General features: G+C 43.7%; 1 protein-coding gene across 2 annotated transcripts in view; it reads left to right on the top strand.

Annotated features, from left to right (window-relative positions):
* The window catches only part of MYT1 (myelin transcription factor 1), a 110885-nt gene that overhangs the window by 66675 nt on the left and 17700 nt on the right, over positions 1–26510 (top strand). For both annotated transcript variants that reach the window (XM_044986652.1, XM_044986653.1), the window contains exons 8-19: positions 814–948; positions 2723–2813; positions 6480–6593; positions 8154–8368; positions 10968–11173; positions 12632–12901; positions 14604–14758; positions 16478–16576; positions 18721–18783; positions 18944–19012; positions 25742–25804; positions 26356–26439. In XM_044986652.1, the coding sequence (XP_044842587.1) occupies positions 814–948; positions 2723–2813; positions 6480–6593; positions 8154–8368; positions 10968–11173; positions 12632–12901; positions 14604–14758; positions 16478–16576; positions 18721–18783; positions 18944–19012; positions 25742–25804; positions 26356–26439 (1564 nt within the window). The remainder of the gene's footprint in view (positions 1–813; positions 949–2722; positions 2814–6479; positions 6594–8153; positions 8369–10967; positions 11174–12631; positions 12902–14603; positions 14759–16477; positions 16577–18720; positions 18784–18943; positions 19013–25741; positions 25805–26355; positions 26440–26510) is intronic.

A 26510-nucleotide genomic window follows, 5' to 3' on the forward strand; every position in this document is an offset into this window, starting at 1 on the left:
CCCCCCTTTTCATTTTTTAAATTAAAAAACGTTAACAATTTTTTTAATTGAAACACAAACAAAATCAACCAGCTCTATCAATTTCCATTTGAAAATTGACTGAAAACTTTCATGAAGAATTTCATTTAAAATGTTCCTAATTTATGAATGAATGAACTTTCACATTTCAAAACTATTAAAATTTGAAAAATTTCAACTGATTCTGCATAGGACTCATATGAAAATACCAACCTGAAAACTAATGCAGTTCACGTATTTTTCGAGCAGGGTATCACTTGCAGAGCCTTTCTGGATTCTGCAGGAAGTATTAGACACTAAAGGCGCTGGCCTATAGAAACTGAAGCCTGGCCTAAGATCAATAATTTCTTTTGGCTTGGCTTGGTCCATGATTGAAGATGAGCCAATGGGATTATCCTGGCATAATTCTTAGATGGCCTCACTGACCTTATATAGCACATTACAGGATACATTTTCAGCCACATTGAGCATGGCCTCCCTTTCGTATCCACCTGCAAAACTTGCACCTGTATTTTTAAACCTACAAAAATGTAATTGGGTGTGCAAATCAGTCTTTGCATCAGTAACTACCTGATTTGCCCCAACAATCAGGCAGCTAGTGGTGTGAATATTCAACCTTGGACTCTCACTTGAACTACAGATGCAAACGTACCCCGAAATCTTGGCGATAAACTCTTTCACAGCAGTGCTGTACAATAGCTCTTTTTCTTTTATCCAGTCATCATGATTTGTACCCAGTTGCTGCCCTTGCCTTGGGTAATATTTTTCCCACATCCTCCTCCCCATATTTCCTAGATCCCTCAAGACCTGAGAAGCGAGAGATCAAATGTCCTACTCCAGGTTGTGATGGCACCGGTCACGTCACAGGACTCTATCCTCACCATCGCAGTCTGTCTGGTTGCCCACACAAAGACAGGATCCCTCCAGAGAGTGAGTATACTGTAGGGATTTCCACACCGCAGAAAAAGGGCTGCCTAACCTGGGGTGCTGAGGCACTTAGCAGATTTGCGCCTTCGAGCACATCTGTATTGCAGTCTTGCGTATGAATGGTAGCTTGTCTAGATGCATCCACACTAGCTGAACTCTAGTTAGGCCACTAAAAGTAGAAGTGAGGACACAGTGGCAAGGGCTTCAGTGCAGGTTGCATAAGTGACTATCTACCCGTGGGTGTGGGGGAGTCAGGCAGATTTGTGCAGCTCACCCCGCGGCATCCTCACTTCTATTTTTAGTGAGCTAGCTAGAGTACAGTTAATGCAGATCCATCTACACAGGTGGCCATTTTACATCCCTAGCTACAATGTAGATGCTCCCTTAGAGTGAAATTCACCCCTGTGCGGAAGAGCCCCATCACAAGACCAGTACACCGCTGCAGTTGCACATCAGCCCTCCATATACAACTGAAGTGGTGCATAGCTCATGTGCTGGCCGCCTGCCCTGGGGTAATTTTTGCCTAAGAGCATTGTTTAATTTCTTGTGTTGCGTGATGCAGTTACAGTGTCTTATCCTTATGATGACAAAAGTTATAGCTACCCTTATGGGAAAGTTCTGGAGAATTTAATAGAAAAGAATATCCTTTTTACAGGCTTTTAGATCCATCCCATACTGATCTCCCTGCTATAGAATTCTATAGGGTGGTTTAAAAAAATGCTGCTTTTAGAAAGGATCTCATTCTCCGTTAACTTCTCTAGGTGTTGTCAGTAATTTCTATAGAACCCTACTGATCTTCTGTTGAACCATGTTGATTTGGTCCCTATATTGAATCCCACAGATTCCTCCCCCCCTCCCATGGAATAACTTGTCGGGAAGAGGGAATAAGGGTGAGAAAAAAAAATCTCCACAGCAAATTTTTTTTATTGTATAGCAAAAAAGAATAACCATTTGATATGTGCACTAGAGTCAAATCTCTTTTTAATCACTCGTCACTCTGACAGTTACAACATACCACATAAAGATTCATATATTCTGCAGAAAATGTTTATCATTATGCCATTGGCTTTTTTTTTCAAACATAGATTTTATTTCTATTTGTACCAACATCCTAAATAGAATTCTCTGTACATGTAAATAAAGTTCAGTATTGTGTGCTCATGATAATGGAATAATGGCCAAAAAACCCCACAACCGCTGCCTTATCTGTAATTTCAGAGGTTGCAGACCTGCCACAAACACAGAACTGCAGGAGACAAGGCGAAAGTAACAGTTATCTTCACACAAATGTGCATACAAAATAAAAAAATAAAAAAGCAAGCTGCGTGCTTTCTAAAGGCTTGCAAAGCAAATTATTTTCTTTACTTTTAAGGTCAGCGCTGCAGGGAGCAATAATCCTGTAGATTAAAATTTTTAAAAATCAAACAAAGACTAGTCCTAAGGATAAAAGCATAGATACAACTCCAATCACTTAAATCCACCTGAAATGGGGAGGCATGGCTCTGGAATGAAGGGGGAGGAGGAAAAATGGATTGCAATCAGCTAACAAGGAAAAAAGACCAAGATGGCCTGTGCAGAAATGCTAATCTAGTGCTGACCTGAGCAGTGTTGGCTTGTAACTCTTTTCTGTATGCAGACAACTTTTAATTGCACAGTTTCATATTTGCTGATTTCTAGGAAGCCACCATCAAAACTTGACTATTTGTCTTTTTTGCTCTGTTTTTATAAAGTTGTTTTTACTTCCCTCCCCTCTTCCCTTCCTCTCCTCGCTACAAAGTCTTGGCTATGCACGAGAATGTGTTGAAATGCCCAACACCAGGCTGCACAGGACAGGGTCATGTGAACAGCAATCGCAACACACACAGAAGGTACTTACTTCAAGTTCTCATCAATAACCGCAGGGGCTGAAACGTCGTCAAGGCAAACAGCAAAAATTACATTGGTTTTATCCCTGCATAATGAACTTCACACTGAGATATGGTGTAACTAAAACAGATTAATTATAGCTGGCTAAAGGAATGGAAATCAGACAGAATATCAGGTATCAAATGGAAATGGGCAATAAGGCAGAGGAGAGTTTCTTGGTTTGGGTGCAGGCATTTAGTTAGAGTGGAGTCAAGGAGATGGTATTCAGCTCTAGAGGAAGTTTAAGATGAGGTTCTAGTCCAAATGAGGGTTAGCGTTTGATGGCACAGAACACTTGTGAGGTTTTTGGTTGGTAGAAATATCATACGATCAGCTATTTTCACATGAATTTCTGCCATCTCAGCATGAATTTCATCTGTAGCTCCATCAGAAGTGAAAAATAGCCCCCATCTAGTTTTGGATCTCATACAGAACCTAATCAGTAGAGATTGGTTCAGATCTGGAGAGCCGACATTGTACCTCACGTTCTGGTTTTTCCCTCGCTGCAGTGTAAAGAAGGTTATTGGTGGATGAGAATTCTGAGGTGGTCCTCAGAAGATGTTTCATTAGTCAGGAGGGCTTCTAAGAAGCTTGGAAAGAAATGCCAGTGGTGTTGCCTTGGTCAATATAAGTTGTATAACAAAGTGCTGGAGTTATCTAGCTCAAGCTTAGGACTGTCTTGGTCAAATCATTTGACTTTAATGGACATACAGATTGACTGACTGACAGACTCATAAATGTTAGATTCAGTTGCAGGCACTAAGTGAGTTTGTGTAATTATTTATTCATATGTTGTGGGGAAGTCATGAAATAAATTGTTGTGATGAATGCTTCCTCACAGCCTGAGAGGCCAGAGGAAAATGAGTGAAATGTTCTCACTTAAATGAGAAGACCCATTTGTCATGCACACTAACTAGCAGGTAGCAGTGAGCATCTGCAACGCAAGTGGAAGCATCCACTGTTACTGACAGATGCGCGTGGGTGGCAGCTGGCCCAGAAAAAAGCAGCAAGAATTGTGAGAGAAGTTCATTTTCAGTTTACCTGTAGGTCAGCCGAGTGATAATACAAGGGACTGTCAGCTGTTTTCAGTCTGATAGTTGATGTTCAGCGCGGGGAGGTGGAGGCAGTGGTTGAGAGTTGGGTTTATGAACTAGATTTGAGTCTAGTGGCTTGAATTCAAATCCTGGCTTGGGTCACTGGTGATAATAAGTATGAGGGCCTTAGTCAACATCACAAAACTGCCACATAACCTCTGCGCAAAAGGTGTCTGTGACTGGAATAGCAGGGGTGATCCTGGCCAGGATTGAGGCTCAGATGCAGATCTCTGTAAGGGAAGATTGTGGAGCGCCTCCTGGTGCTATGCCTGCTCAAGCCAGCCCTAGCAGCATCTCTCCTAAAGAAACGCTGAATTCACAGAAGTCAACAGAAGTTTTGCCTGACTCAGAACTGAGTAAACATGGAGGGCCTGGAGCCTGTCTCCACGGGAACAAAGCCTCTCCACCCATAATTCCAGTCAGACCCTTGCACAAGGAGGGGAGCAGGAGTACTTCCTTCGATAAGCTGAGGTTCCAGTAGGGTGACCAGATGTCCCGATCTTATAGGAACAGTCCCGATTTTTAGGTCTTTTTCTTATATAGGCTCTTATTACCCCCCGCCTCCGTCCCAATTTTTCACGTTTGCTGTCTGGTCACCCCAGGTTCCATGCCCCTCAAAGCCATGAATCCCCTGAGACCACGACAAAGAGCATCTGTACAGAGGCCCTTTGCCGCTGCATTAGTGCCAGGGCCCACTGGCTCCCGCTTACCCCTGGAGAGAATCGCTTCTACAGGGGCCAGGTTGCTAGTGGCTGCCTTGGCATCAGCTACTTCAGAGCCATTCTTTGGGCTTGAGGGGGATGTTTTCCAAGCCACTGAGAAGGGAAGCCATCTAAGTTGCTGCAGACTCTCTCCACAGGAAATTCCACCAGTTTCCCCTGCACGTGTGAAGGGGAGAATCCAGTGTCAGCCTGCGGGCTGCCTACGCCAGGCCCTACCTTTCACCTGTTCTTGCCCTGCCATCTCCATGTGTGTGGAGACTGAGCCCTGCAGAGCTCTGACAGAGGAGCTTCCACAGTGGGGACAGAAGAGGGGTGCTTGACGCAGAGGTGGCCCAAACCTTCCCAGGACCTCTGCCCCCCAAGCTAGGATAGGGAGGGGCAGGATCCCCACTGCAAACATCTGAAGAGGGGGCAGTCAGCTCTGCTAAAATGGGAGCCTCTACTGTAATTCTGAGTTACAGCCAATCATAGCAAGCATTTCAGGATCTGCATGGCCTCGGCTGTGAGTGGCTCCTCTTCAGCCTTTCCAGGGCAGAGTGGGGAGTAAGTAGCTTCTCCTCCCCACCCCTTTCATGCCTGCCCAAAACAGCAGTCCCTTCACTCCCTGCATGGGGTGGGTGTGTTCTGTTCCCCTGCAGAAAACAGGACTCCACAAAGGATCCTGGCTCCATCACCCACCCTTGTAGCAATGGCCCATGGAATGGAGCTCATGCACCCAGGGGTGCAATCTGTCCCATGTCCAAGGAGCTGCGCCGAGGGGGACTGTGCCTCTCTCAAGGCAGAATCTTTTCGGGACTCCTTTGGGGCAGAGCAGCACCACACCCCAGCCTATGGACAGCTGTGGCTGAAAAGCTACACTCAGGCCCCATCCATGTAGGTCCTGGCAAACGTGTGTAAAAGTGACACTCAAGTGACACCCCCCAGCACAAGTAGATGTTGACACAACTGCACATCTACAAAGCACATTTTCCACTGAAATCACCCCTGGAAATGTTTGCTTCAATTAAATTAAAAATTAATTAATTAATTAATTAAAAAGGAACCAGAACAAGTAAGGAGAAGGAATTCCATTTATTCACAAAAACTTCTCCAAATGAACCATAGCTCCCTCATTCTCTCTTTGAGGAACTCGACCCAGTTTATTGATTTTTTTTAACCCCTATCCTGGTTCTTTGAATGCTGCTGAACTTTTATTTCTGAGCAATGTCACTGTGGATGCCTGAATGCTTTACAGCTTGCCAAATAATAATAATAATTAATAATAAAGTATCAGAGGGGGAGCCGTGTTAGTCTGGATCTGTAAAAAGCAACAAAGAGTCCTGTGGCACCTTATAGACTAACAGACGTATTGGAGCATAAGCTTTTGTGGGTGAATACCCACTTCGTCAGGCGCATGTAGTGGAAATTTCCAGACACCATCAGCTCAGGATTAAACAAAGACTGTGAATGGCTAGCCAACTACAAAAGCAGTTTCTCCTCCCTTGGTGTTCACACCTCAACTGCTAGAAGAGGGCCTCACCCTCCCTGGTTGAACTAACCTTGTTATCTCTAGACTGACTCTTGCCTGCATATTTATACCTGCCTCTGGAAATTTCCACTACATGCGTCTGACGAAGTGGGTATTCACCCCCGAAAGCTCATGCTCCAGTACGTCTGATAGTCTATAAGGTGCCACAGGACTCTTTGTTGCTAATAATAATAAAGAAATTTTCTCATGGGCTCAGTGCAGATCCTGGTCTGTAAAGCATATGGAGATCTTCATCCCAGTTCCTCATGCTTAGCTTTCCTTTCTTTCTCTTTTAATTCCATACAGTTTATCTGGGTGCCCCATAGCCGCTGCTGAAAAATTAGCCAAATCTCATGAAAAGCAACAGCCACAGGCCGGTGACCCCTCTAAGAGTAGCTCCAATTCTGACCGGATACTCAGGTATGTTAGATTTATAACAAAGGATTTGCAACAACATTTCTTCCAACCCGAACTCCCACCCAAAATAAAATAATGTAAAATCTGTTGCAAAAAGAACCCTGTCACAATCCATCCATGTACTGCTGTATCTTCGTACTGCCGATGCCTGTTATTGTGATCATAGGTCTCTCCAAGGTGCAGGGATATTTAATTGATGATACCATGGAGGGCATCCAGGACAATGAATTGCTTCTGTAGCATCAATTAATGCTGAGGCTACAGGCCAAAGAGTTTTAACAGTATAGCAGAAGGCACTTGTGCTGATTACACTACAATGCAAACTGCCTGAGAATTATGGCTATTATATTAGCATTATAAGTAGGGTTGGTTTTTTTTTTTAAGGCCACATACAAATTATTCAGTTGTAGCTTTTTTAAAATAAACCCCAACACTTGTCTGTCTTTGACTACATGGCTTGCAGGAATGGGACTCTGTTGGTTCGAAGGGAGTGTAATCATTTTTGAATGATTTGATTGATTTGTTTGGTTTTATCTGATCTGCCTGGGATGAGGACTGGCCAGCACTAAGAATGTCCCTGATGATTCCTTGCCTACACAGTTTTGTGATTCATGATGCTATACATGGATTGTAATATGGTTAGTTAGTTTACAATGAGAGCACTAAGGCAAGACTGCTGCGCAAACCTTTCTAAATGTTGATATGCCACAGCCCAGCGAAGCATCAAGCTCTGATGGGGTTTGTTTTTTTCCCAGAACAGCTGAAAACTCAGGTCAGCTGGAGTTGTGAGCGCTCAGCATCTTGGCGGGGGGGAGGGGGAAAGACCATTAGCATTATTTATTGATTTATTTATTTATTTGTGGTAGTCCCCACTATGGACTAAGCCCAAGATTCTCACAGTCTAAGGAATAACCAGTGGAAAGAGGTTAGAGGAAGGGGAATAACAATAGGCAATTTATATGCAAGCCAAATTGATTCACTATGGGCTGCATAGCAGAAGTGGGACATTAAAAGGGACTCTGCAGATAGGGTAGCGGTCTTCCCTTATTGTGTGTTCATATTCACTGTGGAATGAAACCTGCAGTGGTGACTTGAGCTTAACTCTGCTCTCTTTGTAGGTAGTGCAAAGGAAAGCACTACCCCAAGATTTTATTTCTATTGGCAAAGAGAAAACATAGACACAGTGCCCCACAATAATAGGTTGCATTGTGATTTATGCAATTAACATCACTGGATCCAGTGCAAGAATTACGAACGTGAAATTTCCAGCCCTTCTCATTAGAAGCTCAGGGTCAGATTCTGATCCCTGTTACTCTGGTGTAAGTCTGGAGGAAATGAAATCAGAATCTGGCCCACATAGTATTTTGTAAGGAAAACCTGATAAACCCATGAACGGAGTTATGAAGAAATGATCCTGCTTTGTTTTGGGCATAATATTTGAAAATCATCCTCTGGAGAAAAGATATGGCTTGGCACTTTCACAGTGAATCACTTACAAAGTGGGGAAATGAAAGAGAAGTATTGTTGATTGTTGGGTTTTGGTTCTTTTTTTTTTATCTGCAGGCCTATGTGCTTTGTGAAGCAGCTGGAGATTCCTCAGTATGGGAGCTACAGGCCCAACATGGTTCCAGCAACCCCTAGGGCCAACCTGGCCAAGGAGCTGGAGAAGTACTCCAAGGTCACCTTCGATTATGCAAGTTTTGATGCTCAGGTTTTTGGCAAACGCATGCTTGCCCCAAAGATTCAGACTAGCGAAACCTCACCGAAAGCCTTTAAATGTAAGTTGGGACGAGTGAGGGGTTTGGTGCTGAGTGCTCTGTACTTTATCATCAAATATCACAGGCCAGAAAATACTGTGGCTCTTGGGAGGGTGTGTTTGAGTGAAGGGGATGGGACAAATAAGAACAGCTGTCTATGAAGTCCTTAGCCCAAAGGACAGTTTCTTTGGCTTCAGCTTTGGGGAGAATTGCATCCAGCCTTGGGTACGTTCATCTGACCAATATCTATAGGTGGGATAAGTTACACAGTAGCCTCCAGTTTGTCCCCAATATCCTACAACTAATATATATTCCTCCATTCATCCATCCGTTTCTATTCTAGCTAGTTGGCTTATATTTCATCTCTTCTCTATCTGATATCTAACTAAGATATTCTACCTGTTTGTCTCATGTATTATATTGTATTAACCATACACCTTCTAGCCATCAGTTATCTAACATCTGATCTGTCTTATCTACCTACCACTCTTATCTACCAAGGATTTTGCATGACTTGGCAGAGCCATTGACCAAAGGAAGCCTCCAATTAGATGCATGTGTAAAACGAAATGATCAAATAACCCCCCTGAGGGTGGACCTTTTGGTGTAGGAGTTGAGATGGACATAGTGGGCTGAAATTAGCAATCGTATGTTACACCTCTGTAGTGGATGGCCAGTGCAGACTCATGCAGTTTCACTGTTTAATGTTCCTACTCCATTAGTCTCCACACATGCACACTGAATCCATCTTTTAAAGCATTAAAAAAAAAAAAAGATTTAGGAAACCAGTTTGCAGAAGTCAGCAGCCTCAAGAGGGCTTTCTCTTTGTAGCTAATCCCACTTTCAGAGTCCTGTTTAATCCTGACGCAGCTGCTCTCTAAAAAGTGCTCATGCTTGAAAGCATCCTGGTTGTTGCACTACAATGGAAGCTCCCTTTTATTACAGTACTAAATCTGTAAAGGATCAGACAATGAAATTGGATGGAGGCCAGAGAGCACAACTGCCACTGTCATCCTGGGTTAGGGCTGATGGAAAAGTAATTTGTTTCCCAGCACAAGTGATTCTGCTGCTGAATAGATTGTGTTATTTGCAATATTCGCAAAGAATTTTCAGGGTAATTGTACTGACAAAAATAATTCCAGCAGCCCCACTAGGATAATCCTTTCTATTTTTTCTCATCACTCATTTTTACTAATTTGCTGATTGCAAGTCCATTAGTGCTAGCAATACTTATGAAATGGAAAAGCATCGCTGAGTGTACAGTGTGAAATTGAAATTGGCATCTCACCATTCTGGATATTGTCAGGTTATGCTTACAAATACCCTGACCCCACCAAAAGACATGGATTATACTGGACCGAAATTAAAAAAAAAAAAAAACGCACAAGAATAACCATTTGGGCAAGACTCCCATGGGTTAATCAGAGCAACAAGATTAATATGATTGCCAATCATAGCAGTCAAATCTGTTCCTTTCATTAAGGACTTATTTTAAAGAGCTCTTCATCCAGAGGGATGTGTGCCCATAACTCCTATTAATGTCAATAGGCATTATGCACACACACAATGGGGGGGAAGCGGTCCTCGAAAAGATTAGCCGTTTATATTGTCTTATTTTTAGAGTTCATAATGGGAATAATAAAATCATTTTGCTTTGCTATGGCACCTTCATCTGAGCTTGTCAAGCTGCTTTGCGAACATAGGCCAAATCTTACAGGCCTTTCACAGGCAAAACTCCCACCGAAGTTAATGGGAGTTTTGGTTGGATAAGGGCAAAGGAAAAATTGACCAAGAACTTCAGGATCTGGCATGTACATTTGGAAGTACAGAGCCCATCCTGCAGCTGGATCCATGTGAGAAGACCCCTCCGCCTACACAGAGACACTGACTTCCAAGGGGCTGTATGTGGATGACAGAGTCCTTCCAAATGGATTGGTTTGCAAGATTGGGGCCATGATTTATATTGACTTAATCCTGGGAGATGGCAAGTCTCCTCACATCCCACTAGTTTTAATGGGAGTCGAGGGAGCTCAGCACCTGGCAGGGTTAGACTCAGTATATAATAATGCACAGGGCAATGTAGTTCTAGACAGTATGAATACATTCTAGGAGATTTAGCACAGCTACACCAGCTGTCAGAAGAGCCATATTTCACTGCTGTCATCATCAGAAAGTCAAGTTTTATAGCTGTGATTTGCATGGTTTTGCTGTTAAAATGTGATTTTAAAAAAATTATATATGTTTGTATTATTATATGCTGTAAAAGTTTTGAGAAAGCAAAAGAGGAAAAACAGGTGAAGATTCACTATTGTTTCCTCTTTGAAGCCCTCAGGATCGTACAGGAGTATGGTTTTAATGAAGAGGGCTACAGTATTCTGGGAATTTGATGGTGCAGTCAGTTAACGCAGGAACCTTTCACCTTAGTACACCTGAGCATGAGTTCCCAGCTATTAGCACCTTCAGTTCCAGGAGCACTAAATTTGCTGACAGGTTTATAATAAGTAAAGGGTTGCCATTGCAGTAGCATCCATATACACTGAAATCAGTGGCATGGGGTTGATCTGCCTATAACGCTCATGTGTAAGTTATATATCAGCCCTGTATTGTTCCCTTTTTGCAGCTAAACCTTTTCCAAAGGCCTCTTCCCCCAGCCACAGCCCTTCCAGCAGTTATGTGAAGAGCACTTCATCTTCCTCTACAGGCTTCGACTACTCTCACGATGCCGAGGCCGCACATATGGCTGCCACCGCCATTTTAAATCTCTCCACCCGCTGCTGGGAAATGCCAGAAAATCTCAGTACCAAGCAGCAGGATCTTCCCAGCAAGGTGAGCTTGACTGCAAGGAAATGCAGGGGGCTGAGGGTAAAATCCGCAACAGCAAAGACAATGTAAACGGGACACTGTTCAAAAAAAGATCTTCAGGTAATTAACTTCAATGTACTTAAAACCAGAGCTGGTTGAAAATCAGAATTTCTGGCCTGAGGGAAATGTTGATATTTTGACATCAGTTTTCATCCCGAATCAGAACAAAATGCCAAAACTTTACACAGAACAAAAGGCTCTGAAAAGTTTTGATTTCCGAAATGGCAGAGGGAAGACCTTGATGCATGGTGGGAGATATAGTTCTAGTCAGGAAGCCCAGACAATGAGGGAAAACAGGGACAGAAGGCATCTTAACTACAGCTCCCATGAGGCACCGCATCATAAGAACATAAGAATGGCCCTGCTGGGTCAGACCAAAGGTCCATCGGGCCCAGTATCCTGTCTTCTGGCAGTGGCCAATGCCAGGTGCTCCAGAGGGAATGAACAGAACAGGTAACCATCGAGTGATCCATCCCCTGTGGCCCATTCCCAGCTTCTGGCAAACAGAGGCTAGGGACACCATCCCTGCCCATCCTGGCTAATAGCCATTGATGGACGTATCCTCCATTAATTTATCTAGTTCTTTTTTAAACCCTGTTATGGTCTTGGCCTTCAAATAAATGCAGGTTATTATCAAACTGACCCTCAATTAAATGTTTCATTTAGATTCTTCCCAATGGAAAATCAATGGTTTTTTTTGTTTTTTGCAAAATGGAAAATGTCAAATTTGAGGAAGCCACATTTTCTGTGGAAAAAAACATTTAGAGAGAAAATTCCTGACCAGCTCTACTTGAGGGCTAGATGGGACTGGTACTATTGGAGCTGACTTCACAAGCCCCGGTACGGCAGGGAGTGGAGCACTTCCTTAGTAGTAATGCATGCTTGTACCTCAAGCAACAGAAGGTGCTTAGCACCATCAAAAGGCACTCAGCACGTTGCAGAATGAGGCCTAAAGTGAAAAATTGGGAGTAACACGCTGGCACGCTAAAATAATGAGTGCCTGTGCTGGCACCGCTGCCACTTTTGCTGTACGTTGTACATCTTTTGCATATTCAGCATGTCCTTTTTTGAAGAAAAAGTCCTTGATTGTTCATTTGGAAAATAGGTCAGTATCCACAACAGTGTCTGTAGAACATGGTATGGAGACATGGGACTATATAAAGTCCCTGTCCAAGACAAGGATCCCTTCCAAACAGATGTTGCATTCACTGCTGGAACATATTCACATGGCACATTTCTGAGAGGAAATCCCATTCTGCCCCATTCCATCCCATTGACTGTCAGAGCTTGAAGAAAGCGGGTGGCATGCTACTGCCCACTACTCCATATTGCTTTAGGCCCCTGACTGCCCTGTAAAGCAAAAGATACTCTCCGAAAACTGATTGCAGTAGCTCATTTAGAATGTTGTCCCCAATCTTTCAGTCTATGGACATTGAGGTGGATGAAAACGGGACGCTGGACTTAAGCATGAACAAGCATCGCAAACGGGAGAGCACCTTCCCCAGCAGCAGCAGCTGCAGCAGCAGTCCCAGTGTGAAGTCCCCAGATGTGTCCCAACGCCAAAATAGCACGAGTGCCACTAGCAGCACCATGACCTCACCCCAGTCCAGCCAGACCTCCCGTCAGGATGAATGGGATGGCCCCATTGACTACACCAAACCAAATCGTCAGCGGGAGGAGGAGCCGGAAGAGGTGAGCGGTGATGGGACCTTGTAATTAGGTCCCTTTTCCACTGAGATGCAGAGAGTGATCTACAGTAATAAGTTTCCACTCTAGCGACCAGTGACTCTGGCTTCCTGGGGCACTTTACTCCCATTGACTTCAATGGGGGAAGAGTTAGGCCAGTGCTAAGTACTTTGGAAAATCCGACCCATGCTGTGTTTAGTTTTACTTTCTGTCTCTCTCTCTCTCCCTGCCTCTCTGATCCTTTTTCAGCCTCTCTGTGTTCACTTTTCACTCTGCCCACTCCATTCTCCATTTCTCATTCTGTTTTTGTTAGTTGTTTTCTTCCTCTTTCCTGCTCCTTTTCTCACCATCTCTCCCGAGTAGAATGCAAATGTGATAAGGTTGAAGTTGCATGCAAATTTTAAACTCTCTGGCCCAGATCCCTGGGTCCAGTCAGACTGCACCCAGCACAGGATACAGGGTGCAAGGGGAAACACCTCTAAGCCACCTTTCTGCCATCCTAGACCTGGGGCTGAATCAGACATCCAGCATAATTTAGAGCAGGGGTTGGCAACCTTTGGCACGTGGCTCGCCAGGGTAAGCACCCTGGCAGGCCGGGCCAGTTTGTTTACTTGCCATGTCTGCAGGTTCGGCCAATCGCGGCTCCCACTGGCCACGGTTCACCGCTGCAGGCCAATGCGGGTGGCGGGAAGTGGCGGCCAGCACATCCCTTGGCCCGCACTGTTTCCCGCCACCCCCATTGGCCTGGGACGGTGAACCGCGGCCAGTGGGAGCCGTGATCTGCCAAACCTGCAGACATGGCAGGTAAACAAACCGGCCCGGCAAGCCGCGTGCCAAAGGTTGCTGACCCCTGATTTAAAGCAACCTAACAGCTGCTCTAAATTATGCAGATTGGAGTGATCCCTTAGGGACTGTTCCCCCAGCCAGGGATCACCACAGTACAGCGTGCTCAGACCATGGCCCCTCCTACCCCAACCTGCTCAGGAAAGCCCCTCTGCAGTAGATGGCATAAAGCTGGCTATGCCTGCTTTGCATCCCCTAGGAATTCTTTAACATCACATTAGGGCCGTTCTCCTTCTCCTTTGTGTCACTGGAGTGGGGCGGAGAGGCTGGAGCTGGGGACCAAGATCTGACCCAAAATGCGCAAGGGGCTGCAAGGTCAGGCAAAATGAGTTTCCCCACTCCTGACGGAGAGGATTGCAGTGTGAATTAATGAGCCAAGCGGAGGGGAGAAATAATCAATTACTATAAACCCAGTGGCCTCATTCTGATCTCAGTGACATCAGGGTAAATCAGCAGCAACTCAAGTGAAATTACACTGGCGAACATCCAGTGGGAGCAAGACCTGAAGCAGGCACCGGACATTTAGAATTCCTGACAGGAAGGATGATCCAGTGAGTATGGTTCTTGCCTGCCCCTTGGGACACCTAGGGTTAATTCCCTGCTCCACCACAGAGTTCCTGTGTGATGGTAGGCTAGCTGCTTAGCCTCTCTGTTCCTCAGTTTCCCATTTGTAAAAAGGGGATAAAAGCACTTCCCTGCCTCCCAGAGCTGTTGGAAGGATAAATATACTAAAGATTGTGAGGCGCTCAGATGATGGGAGCTATAGAAAGGCCTACAATGGATAGATGGACTCTTGATCCCTCAGCCCTGCCATGTTCACAGGATGTAGATCAGTAAAGATATTATTCCCGCTGGTTTCTTACAGTCAGAGCCCGCAGCCCATTCTTTTGCCTCCTCGGAAGCAGATGAGCAGGAAGTGTCAGAGGAGAACTTTGAAGAACGGAAGTACCCCGGGGAAGTTACCTTAACCAACTTCAAGCTTAAATTCCTTCCCAAGGACATCAAGAAGGAGCTACTCACGTAAGTCCTGCCTCTTTGATGGCAGAGCCAAAGTGAAATGTATAAAATGCTCAGGACAGCCAGGAAGGGTGGGGAGGTGGGAATCAGTTTTTAAAAAACCACATAACTAAAATGTTCAACATTGTTTCATACTGTGATGGTCTTATTTAATCCAAACACTTCAAACCGAAAGCTTCAAGAGAAATCTCATCCTCTGACTACTTCTGATTATCAAGATGAAGTGTTATCCCAGATGGTCTTCCTGGAACTATGTAATGATTAAAAGAACCTAGTTGAAAGCTCTGTGGTCCCAGGATTCATGAAAGTGTCTGTGAAAACGTAATTTCTGAAACCATTTTCCCTATATATTTCCCCTTCAAATTAAAACTTGTGCAGTGATCGAGGGAAAGAGTTTGCCCAGTACCCTGCCTCCTCAGGCATGAGATGCTAAACTATTCTTTGAAGTCAATGTGGCCAAGGGATCTTGGTACCTCCCAGCTGGTGCTCAGAACCCAGTGCCCTCATGCCCAGAGTTGAAAAGGCAGGTAAGCAGGCAGTCTTGCAGCCATCTCAGCTAGTGGAACAGTGTTTTCTGGCAACACAGAGCAGTGAGTACAGTCCCCTTGAAGAAAGCTATAAAGACCCTACAATGTATACTATTGAAACAACGCAGCTGTATACTATTGCACTGTGTGCTACATTTGAGAGGGCCCGGAACCAGACCCCAGACCTGAATGACCGTAGAAACTTGGAAAGTTTGGATCCAGAACTTTTCAGCTGGATCCCTCTCCTTAGGAGAAGATGAAGACCCCTGGATCCCTATTGCTCATGTGAACAAAAGGGAGAATTCAGATCCTGATCCAAACTTTGCAGCTTGGACCCAGCTCTAATCTGAAGGAATGCTGGAGTAAACTGTTCAGACACAAGGTGTGGCAGGCTGATCCCCAAAGTAAAGTAAACTTGTCAATGGAGTTATTACTCCTAGGCTTATTTCCAGAGTAACTCTGACCTTTGTAAATATAAGGTAGGAAGGGCACAACAAGCCTTCATTTCGCTAACCTCTTTCAGTCTAGCTCATTATTTGGCTATGCAAGTGGGAGGTTTGAAGGGGAGTATTTGATGCTGGGAGGACACGGGGGATATGTCGAAGTCCCAGGTGAGCAGAGGAAGAGGGAAGAGAATCCTCCCTACATGTGCAAGACACATAACGAACCCCATAGGCAAAATTTTAAAGGGTTTTTTTTTTTCAGAAATGGTGTGAGCATCAATTTCTGGGGTGGGTACGCTAAAGGGAGACTGTTTCATAGCAATGAACAACTCTGGAAAGGAATCTTCCTGGTGTTCTAGGCAGCTCCAAGCTTCTTTTCCATACCAGGGACACAAGTCCTCTTTGATCCTTTTGCCATGAACTACATGCACTGGATGCAGCCCATTCATGAGCAAACTCACTTGTCATGTAGATTCAATTTTTCATGTCCATGTGCTCCCTGCGTCATCTCAAGATGCTGGTAGCAAGTGTCTGGGAAAGTGTTGCCCATTTCTGTCATGTTTATGGCCACTGTACCCATACAAGTCTCTAGTGCCACACAGCAATGTATATTGTTGGTTGAACATCTGTAAATTAATCGTAGTTCCAGTGATGATTTTTTGTTGTTACTGTGAGGGGGACTTTAGATTGATTTTCCTTTCTGTATCTTGGTGTGAGTAACCTTTGCATGTGCCCCTTGTCCCATAATGCAGAGGGAGTGGAGGCAGCAACAGCAGAGGGTATAAAACAAGTTGTTTTGTGGGGCATCAGAAACGGGAGTCCCAGGACCATCATCATGGACAAACTATGAGGTAGTTGTCCTGCCCTAGTACCAAGAATCTATCCAGTTCCTGTGCACTGTGTATTGATGTGGGTTGCTTCTTTCTGTGTTCAGAGTACAGCCATCGCCTTTCCCCCAACCCATTCCTGGTGTTTCTACTCTCCCCCACCCTCAAAGGTGCCATGTTTTGCAACCCTCCGACCAGATCCTGTCATTATTGCTTTGTGCATCTACCATGGTTGCTCCAGGCTGATGCAAGACACTCCCTCCCCATAAGGGTTGGGGGCGGGCATTATCTTTGCAGAACTCCCTCAATCCCTTCAGCTTGGACAGTTAGGGATAGGACCAGGCCCCAAATTTGGAACCATGAATAATAGCGTCTAACACTACCATTAAGTCATTGGGCTTGTTTCTATGTAGAGAGCTGTACCATGGCCGGGCAAGCTGTGCTATGGAAGGGCAAGGAGGGACGCCACATTACAGGAGTGCTGAGGCAGACACAATGCTTGTGGTCTGCTGGGGGAATTCACTGTGAAGCAGATCTTGCACCTCTCTTTGGAGGTGTAGCTTGTGCTCCCCCAGAACTGGCTTGGAGGCTGGTGGGCTTTTCCAGCAGCCAGGGAAGGGAAGCAAACTCCACGCCCAAGTCCTTCAGAAGTCCCTTTCCTCAGGGTGCTTTTTATTGTTTACCATGACAGTTAGACAACAGAATAAAACAGGTCTGCTGAAATCACTGACCATAATACCCAAAGGCCTCAAGAGGTCACGATCTTCCCCTGTGATACTCCTGGACCCAGCTTCCTCTTCCTTATATACTCCACCCAAACATGTGACAGGCAGGGATCTCTCAACCTTTTCCAAGTTGCTGCTTTTACCTGGTCACATGGCCTCATTCCACTAGCCATGGCCATGTCCCGACCCATTTGGCATATTGACCACTGCTAGTGGCACTCTGGCTCTCCCAGCATTGGTCCTTATGGAGCACCAGGGATGGAGGAAGATGGCTCCCTAAAACCCCCACCATACCTTGCAAACCCATGCAGGGGGAGCCAGAATCTAGCCCAAAGTATTTCAGTAGCGCTAATTCCCAGATACGGTCCTGAACCCAGGAATCCATATTTGAAGACTGTGTTTGGCTACTGTTATAGTAAGCCCCACCGTAAGCAAATGTAGCTGTGCAATCAAATGCAGCATTGTGGATTTTATTTCCTGAATACCACAAACCACTACACGTGTCCCATTGCCTATAAGATTAATTGGGAAGCAGTGGGGAAGTAGAGAGATATAAAACAAAGCCAGGATAAACCATCTGTCTGTAGTATGGCCAACTCCAAGTGTTCAACAATTATGAGTGAAGCCCCAGATATCATGAGATTTATTTTTTAAACTAAGGTCTTTTAATTTGCCTTCAGGTGATGGAACATTTAGGATTCACATTTTCAAGCTTTTCTCTGCAGCCTTGAGTGCTCGAAACTGAAAGAAAGAAAGCTGTAATAACTAGACCATCACTTGTCAGGAATGGTCTAGTTATTTATCTTAGTCCCGCCTTGAGTGCAGGAGACTGGACTAGATGACCTATTGAGGTCCCTTCCAGTCCTACCCTTTTATAATTCTATGAAAGCTGAGATTCGCAGATGATCACCTGATTCCAGCAGCTGGGGGTTCTAACAAAATGTCACAAGACTGCGATAAAAACCATGAGAACTGGCAATACTGAGTCTGTAAAGTTGGCTTTCCATTTACAATGCCATTCAGGCTGTTTTAGTTCCTCCTTTTAAAAACACAAACAAAAACAAAATACCCCAAGCAAACAATCTTTTTACTCATTCTTCATATTTTGCCACAAATTCCTTCAAAGAAGGAAAGATCGCTGTGGCCTTTTGGGAACAAAGGGAAAGAGAGCAGGCCAAAAAGGAAGCAGTTGGTTTATTTGTACAGATTTCTACTGGCTGCTAACACTAATAAGTAAATATCAAGGCCAATGCTAAGTTGTGCTAACAAAATCCAGAACACACACCGGTCTTTCACCTACCCAAAGAGCCCTGGCCCACACACCAACCAAATTTCTTTTATTTTTCAACCAAGAAAGGTTTCTTCCCTGTTTTAACCCATGCATGAATCTTTCAATGAGTTTATTTCTTTTTGGCACTTACACTTTTTATTATTTTTGTTCAGTTGCCCTACCCCAGGCTGTGATGGCAGTGGACACATCACGGGAAACTATGCCTCTCACCGCAGGTTTGTTGACCTACTGTTTCAGGTTCTGACTCTTTAGACTACATATTTTTTTAATCGTGTGGATGGTTTGGTTCTGTTTCCTTCTCCCCTTCCTTTGCCCTTCTCCTCTTTTTCTTAATTTTTTTGGGCTTATCCAGATATTCCATCTCTTCTCTTTCAGCCTTTCTGGTTGTCCTCTTGCTGACAAGAGCCTCAGAAACCTCATGGCTGCCCACTCTGCTGACCTCAAGTATGTTTGCGCTAAACTCAAATCTCCTTTTTTTTTTCTCCCTTGTGCTATGCTCTTGCTTTCCACCTACCCCTCATCTTTAGAAAACCCAATCAAAATCTGCCTTCATGGATCCCCAGTGTGTGAGCCAAACAACTTCCCTTGGCTTGGAGAGGAGGGAGAAAGGTTAAGATGGGATCTTGGTCCATGACTTGGGCTCCTAGGCACTGTGGTAATATACATAATAAATTATAATAATATTAATAATAAGACAAGAGCATCAATGCTCAGAAAGTCTCATTGTGAAAGTTGAAGTTCCATGAATATGGTCAGATGTATGATTTTAACCCCGGGGCAGATTTTTGTTGGCTGCAGTGGAAATGTGCTGTTTTCTTTTCACTTGGTGTCTCCTTCTGAGCTCCTGTAGCCTATGTAACACTATTATCTTTATCCTAAAACACTGTATATAGTGTCATAGCCATCCTGTACAGAATTGCTGTTGGTAAAATACTTGTTACCCATCAGCATGAGAAGGAAGCTAGCTCTTTGCAAGCAACCTGACAACCTAATTACATGCAAAATGTTGTGGGGGTAGATGGGAGATATTTCCATACTTTCAATGGGAATTTGATTTGAGAGAGAGAGAGAGAGCAGAAGCACCATCATTCATAGGGCCAGATTCTTAGCTGCTGCAAATAGGTACAGTTCTAGCAAAGTCAATTAACTGGCCCAAAGCATTTCATTGGAGTTCAGATTTGCACTGTTTTCGTATATGATCCTGAATCAAGGAATCCATATTTGAAATCTGCATGCAACTCTACCCTCCCAAATCCTTATTAACCTTCATGGAGCTACACTGAGTTACCCAAGCTGCGGTTCTGGCTCCGAATCTTTAATAAGGGTCCTAAGGCTTATAGAAGAGTTTGTCAGGTTTTGTCATAACTTCTCTCCCCTAACGAAAATTCAGGCCAAACCTCTAGATTTTTTTTTTCAAAGGTGTGGCAGGATACTTAATATCCCTCCAAAAACCTGGAAAATAAAGCATTGTGAATCATTAGTCTATATATATTAGATGGAGCCAGTCTGTGCCGTTTGTTTTCTTGTTGGTTGATTTTCACTTTGGATTCAGCAAAGCTTTGTGTGGATATTATAATGATTATTATTAATTGAATTTGTATTACAGTAGCATACAGATGTCTCGGCTGAGAGTGAGGTCTCTTTGTGCTAGGCTTTGCACCGGCCCATAGCAAAAGGCTGTCTCTGCCCAGCAGAGCTCACCATCTAAATAGGCAAGACAGAGAGGATAGGAGGGGAAACAGAAGAATGGGCAAATTACTTAAATTTTCAAAGGTCACATAGATGGTGAGCGGCAGAGAGTAGAATCAAACCCAGATCTCCTATCTATACACTACCTCCCAATAGATAATTCAGTAGGGCTGATTGAAATTTTTGCATTTAAACTGTTTTTCTATGGAAAACCCAAAAACCTATTTTCCAACCAAATTTGCAATTCAGCCTTATCCTAGGACATGTCAAAGTTGTGAGCCTCCCTTGGATGAAACAGAAGTCTAATTTATATAATTACTGGAAAGCTCCTTACTCCTGCTGAGGCATAACCTACTTCTCTCCCTCCCCATCCTATTGCATGTTGTGCCTTCTTTAACATCTGGTCAGCTATGTATTAATGCTTACCTGTTTAAATACCTCTAGTTAAGAAATATTGAGAGGCTTAACAGATACTCAGGCGTGTCTTTGGGTGAATGTATTATTGACTCAGAATTATCAGGCTCTTCACAATCATTTTTCCCCTCACTTCTGATCCTACAGTATCGAATTTCCAAGCATGGCTGCCCAACACGTGGCTGCACAAACAACAACAACAAAACTGAGTTTATGTGAGCATGTGCAACAAATGTGTCATACGAGCAAATGTACATTGGTCAATTGCATATAAGCAGCCATTGTATCCACAAATACTAGAACCACTTGAAAATACAGTTTTATAGGTGGTCCTTGAGGCTTACGTGTTAAAAATGTGGCCCTATGTCATGTTAAAAATAAAAGTTTTATTACAACACGGGGGATTCTTCCATAGTCAGACTGGTGTAATTCCTTTCTCTTTGCATTTTTCCTCATGTCTGTACAGCTTTTGGGGCCTCTTCCAGAAGTGCCAAGTTAAAAATAGGGACATGGCTTTTAACTGCACTGAAATACTTTGGGCCGGGAATGCTTAATGGAGGGACAGGAGGGGAAAATGGTAAATATTTTATTCAAAAACCTAGAGACTGTCCTACCTAATTAGGGATGTTAGGTATGCACAGCTGTAGCTGCTTTACTAGCATGGTATTAAAATCTATTCCACCCCCTTAACAACAACAACAACCTCCCACCCCCTGCCATATTCTAATACTACCCTTTATAGCAATACCACCTTAGAATCCTGAATCTGAAATGTGTTTCCTCATGGAATTGGTTTTTTCCTTCACAAGGTAGGGATGGGTAAAAGTAGTTTGGATAAAATAAGAACTGAGCTGAAACATCGAACTAAATCAAATTCAAACCTTTTCTGAGATTTGAAAAGGTGGTGTTTGTGGTGTTTTTTCATTTGTTTTGTTTACATATGTTTTTGTGTCTTGACATTTGCCTCTGATATTTCCCTTTAGTTTTGAGTAGTTCTGGAAATGGAAATACCCATATAAAATGGAGGGGAAAATGACTATCTACCTCATAGACATATTGGGAGGTTGAATTAGTTAATGTTAATACCCTGTTATGGAAGTGGAAAGCACAGTATCTATATGGTCAGTGCTAAGTACAATATAGATAATATTTTTAAGATATCTTTATTTAAGCAAGATTCCTCCATGCTTTATATAGTAGCCAAAAGAATGACCACTGAATTATTTCACCACTGCTAAGAAACTTTAAATTTTATTAGGAACATTGACCATATTTGCTGTGGATCAGCAAAAAGGTATTGGCTGCAGGTGTTGAAACTGTAATTTATTCAGAAAATTTGTTGGTCAATGGATACCCCAAATTGACATTTTTCACCTGAACACATTAATGGTCTGGTGCTAACACCAACCTGTGATACAAACCAGAGAAATCCTGGCTAGCACTAAATCTCCAAACCTAGCACATTTATAAAAGGGGAAAATAGATTCCAAAGATATTACTGATATTATAGTGTCACCTTTTTCACAATTGTAGATAAGGCTGTGTCAGCACCATTATAAATTCAGGGGTTAATCTCTCAGATATAAAAAATTAGCTGCAGGCCAAAACATCCAATACGAGGTATCTGTCAGGGATGATTTCTTTGAAGATAATTAAAAATAAAAAGCAGATAATTCTCTTCACCTCTTTAAAGGCACTGAGAGGCAAGACGGAATTAGACGTCAGTGATACGTATCTAAAACAATCCTAGAACTACAAAGAAATAGCTCTACTTTCAGATTTTAAAATGCATAAAATCCTGGTGCCCTGTAGTCTCCCAGGCCTGTAGTTTGAAAGTTGTCCAAAGGATTTGGACATTCCAATCTCAAATCACAGCTGGTTGAAAAAGGTGAAATGTTCTGACAAAACAGGGATAAAATTTTCACACGTTTTTTTATTTTCCAACCAGCTCTAGTCCAAATGCTTAGGCAGCTTTCAGAATCTCAGCTTTAGTTGGTTTGGACACCTATAGAAAAGGTATGAAAAAAAGGCATTCCCAGTATTTATCTTAGGATCGTGCAGCTTTAATCATGGTAGATTCCTTGCTGACACCCAAATGTATTGCCAGTAAGCCAGAGAGGTACATCACGGTAGTAGGCAAAAACTAAATTGTTGACTGTGTGGGATGTGACTATGTAGCTGTGTTCAGAATAGATTGGGCTCAGGAGCCACATTCACATTACAAGTTTGAGCATTAGTTTATGGTACATTTTGGAGATATTTAAATAGTTTGGCATTTAGGGATGAATTCTACTCCCAATGAAGCCAGTGGCAAAACTCCTATGGGGTTCTGTCACACAGGATCAGACCCTTATGCCTTAATAGGAAGGGACTAAGAACATGTCCAACCAGAGTAAATGGTAAGATGAAGGGTTCACAGTCTAAGGGTTTGTCTACCCTGGGGATGTAACCCAACCAGAGCCACCTGGGTAACCTGAGCTGGTGCATCCCTAGTGTAGACAGACAAATCCACTATAAGCAGTAGTTTGTAGTGGTGCAACCTACCCTGGCAGCTAGGCAGGGAGAGCTGCATTAGTGAAATTCTGGCTTACAGCACTCTGCCTGTCTACACTAGGAGTAGGGTCTACATCTGTAATTAGCCACCAATGACTTGGTTCTCTAATGTAGACAAGCCTAAGTGTAGGAGACTGGATCTTCAGAAAGGAGTCCTCTCTCTCTCTCTGGTATTCAAACTCCCATTGAAATGAATGGCAAACCTCCAATTCATTTCACATATCCCCAGTGAGTTCTCATTCAGATACTGAAACTTGACTCAAAACTTTTGTTAGCTAATTTGCAGGCTGGCATGCAGGTAAATCACTTCCTCTGCTAGAGCTACTCACATATTTTGTGTGTTCCCATGACAACTTTTATTTCTGCCGCATTACCTACAACATTCGCAGCAGAGCGTTCTGCTCATCACAGTTCATATTCCAACACTTTTTTCACTGCTTCCATGGCCCTAATTACTCACTGTTTGACTTGCTCAATTATCTCTTGCTTGGTAACCGTTTAAGCCAAACCCAGCTTTCATGCCATTTTAAATGATCATAGACAGGTTGGGAAATGAGCTGCCTTGATGTGCTCTTATTATTTTCCTTTCATGCCTTAATTTCATTTATGTTTTTGAATGTTGGATGCTGTACCTTCAGATGAGGCACAGCTGGCAAAAGCTGAGCATAAATGTACAGTCAATAATTTCTTTATAGCTGGTATAGGAAGGATTTGTAGTCTTGCAATGTTAAAAAAATAATAAAAAACTCATGACGCTCCATGTGAAGTGACTTGGACTACAGCTTAGGTCAATATAACTGAAGTCGCTCAAGGGTGTGAATAAGCCACCCCCCGAGCAACGTAAGTTACAGCGATCTAAGCACCAGTGTGGACAGCGCTGTGTTCCACCAGCATACCCCCAATGAGCAGCGGTAGCTGGATTAATTAAGTCGACTGGAGAGCTCTCTCCTGTCAGCTTACACCATCTGCACTAGCAGCGCTACAGTGGTGCAGCTGTGACACTGTGAGCTCTCCAGTGTAGCCATAGCCGCGGTGGTCTAAGTGCCAGCTCTTAATGAGAACGGTTCCACAGACTAAAGCAGCTAGGACCCTGATTGGTAGCATTACCAGAAAGGAAAAGGACTGAATGAGCATGGCGACTGAACTAGCCTTTCACCTCTAGATAAGGCACCGTCAGACCAGTGATAAGGCACAGTCACAATCAAATGGTCTCGTGGTTAATTTGCGGGCCGGGGATTTAGGAGATCTGGGTTCCTGGCTCTTCCAGAGAGTAACCATGAGCAAATCGCTTGACTTCTCTGTGCCTCGGTTCCCCATTTGTAGAATGGGGATAATAATATTTCCCTGCCTCATGGTGGCACTGTGAAGCTAAATTCCCTGGCATTGTGAAGGGCTCAGTTACCATGGTGATGAGTGCATACAAATGATAATACATACATAAAAATGACAATTAGATTACAGCAGTGGGAACTTGCACTCTTGCAGCCCTCACTTTACCTGTTCTGTGTGTAAACTTCAGTCTCCAGAGTTGTCAGTCATGAGCTGAGACCTCCTCATCAGCCTTCTCCTGGCACTGGCCAAGATGGTCATCTACCAACCCACGAGAAGGGAACTTGGCAGGGAGGTTTTCTGTGACTATGGGGCCCCTCTTCCATTCCCTCATCTTTTCGTGTCCTCTGGGTGGCATCCACTGGCTCCTTGGACTCCTTCACCGAGCAGTGGGCACTGTTTGGGGTTCTCTGCTTAGAGTCCCCATCCAATACCCTTGTTTTGAACCTTGTATCATTTGTTGTCCCGTGGAATCAGTTGTTTTCTGGGCTGAAGGAGCGGGCCTTTTGTCCTGGTGTATTTAAGGTCACCCTCCATAAATTCATATAGGCCTGAGCCGAGACCTTCTCATCAGCCTCGCCATCTATCAATCCAGGAGGAGGGAATCTCGATGGGGAGGTTCTGTGTGTCTTTGAGACTTTTTTCTAGTCCCTTGTACATGCATAGACCTGGGTAGAGTTACTCTGGTTGGTATTCCCTGACTCCTCAGGTTCTTTCTTGGAGCAGTGGGCATTGTCCAAGGTTCTCTGCCCGCCTTCTGATTCCCTTATTTTCACCCTATGACCTGCATCCCCAGCCCTGTTCATTTTGTGTGTGTGTGTGTGTGCTCCTGCCCCTCACTCAGTTGATACCTGGATTCTGTTCCCACACCTAAAGAGACAGGCCTTCTGTTGTTTTGGGCTCCACCTACCAGTCCCAATCATCAAATAGGCCTGAGCCTTTCATTTAATTTTTGTTTAAATTGTACAGTGCTATCTACCAGTTTTCAAATGGTTTCCGTTTGGATTTGTGGTGTGAACAATGTGGGTTGTGTATTATTACGAACTATTTGGGGAAGCTGGAGGGAAGGAACAAGAGATGCAACCAGTTTGATGCTCTCCAGCTCTTCCTTTAAAGTGAGCTATCCTGATGTTTCATTCGGTCAATCTGCCAAGCCCTTGCTAATCATTGCTTCCCATTGTTCCTCAGGTGCCCAACTCCTGGATGTGATGGTTCTGGTCACATAACAGGAAATTATGCATCACATAGGAGGTAAGGTCTTCATTGAAATTATTTTGTTCCATGGCCTCTTTTTATTTTTTTCCTCTGCAGTGGGCAGAGTTGTAAAGTTCTGAATAAAACATTAATGTTACTGACAACTGAAGCCTATTTTCGTCTCTTTAATCTGACTTTTTTTTTGATGTTTCCAGCATTTGATTAGAAGCTCTCTTCAGCAGAATAAAAGACAAAGGGTCAGATTTTAGCTGATGCAATGTTCCTGTTAATAATGCTGCCTATTTATGACTTCTATTATGACTTTAGAACATTAATAGAAGAGATCTAAGCCTTCTGTTTCAACAATTCCATTAAACATTGCAGTCTGTTAGCAGATATCTTCTTATCTAGACACCGTTAATTACTATCCATCTCCCTCAAAATGTGCTCTTTTTTTTCCTCCTCACTTCTCCTCATGATGTGAGGCTCCGAAATGAGCGAGATCAAAACACTACAGTAAATTCAAGGGAAAGATGGGTGAGGCAGGGGAATATTAGAAGCGGTAATTCTGCCAATGAGACGGGCCTTTCTTCTCTTTTTAAACATAGTCTGTCAGGCTGCCCCCGTGCCAAGAAAAGTGGCATCAAGATAACCCCCACGAAAGATGACAAAGAAGACCCGGAGCTGATGAAGTAAGTCCTGAGGAAGTTCCTGACTAGATCCTTTCAGGATTTGGAAAGTGATCAATTTCAATAACTCATGC

Source organism: Mauremys mutica, chromosome 13 (assembly GCF_020497125.1).
Source record: "Mauremys mutica isolate MM-2020 ecotype Southern chromosome 13, ASM2049712v1, whole genome shotgun sequence".
In the NCBI taxonomy this organism is placed as follows: domain Eukaryota; kingdom Metazoa; phylum Chordata; order Testudines; family Geoemydidae; genus Mauremys; species Mauremys mutica.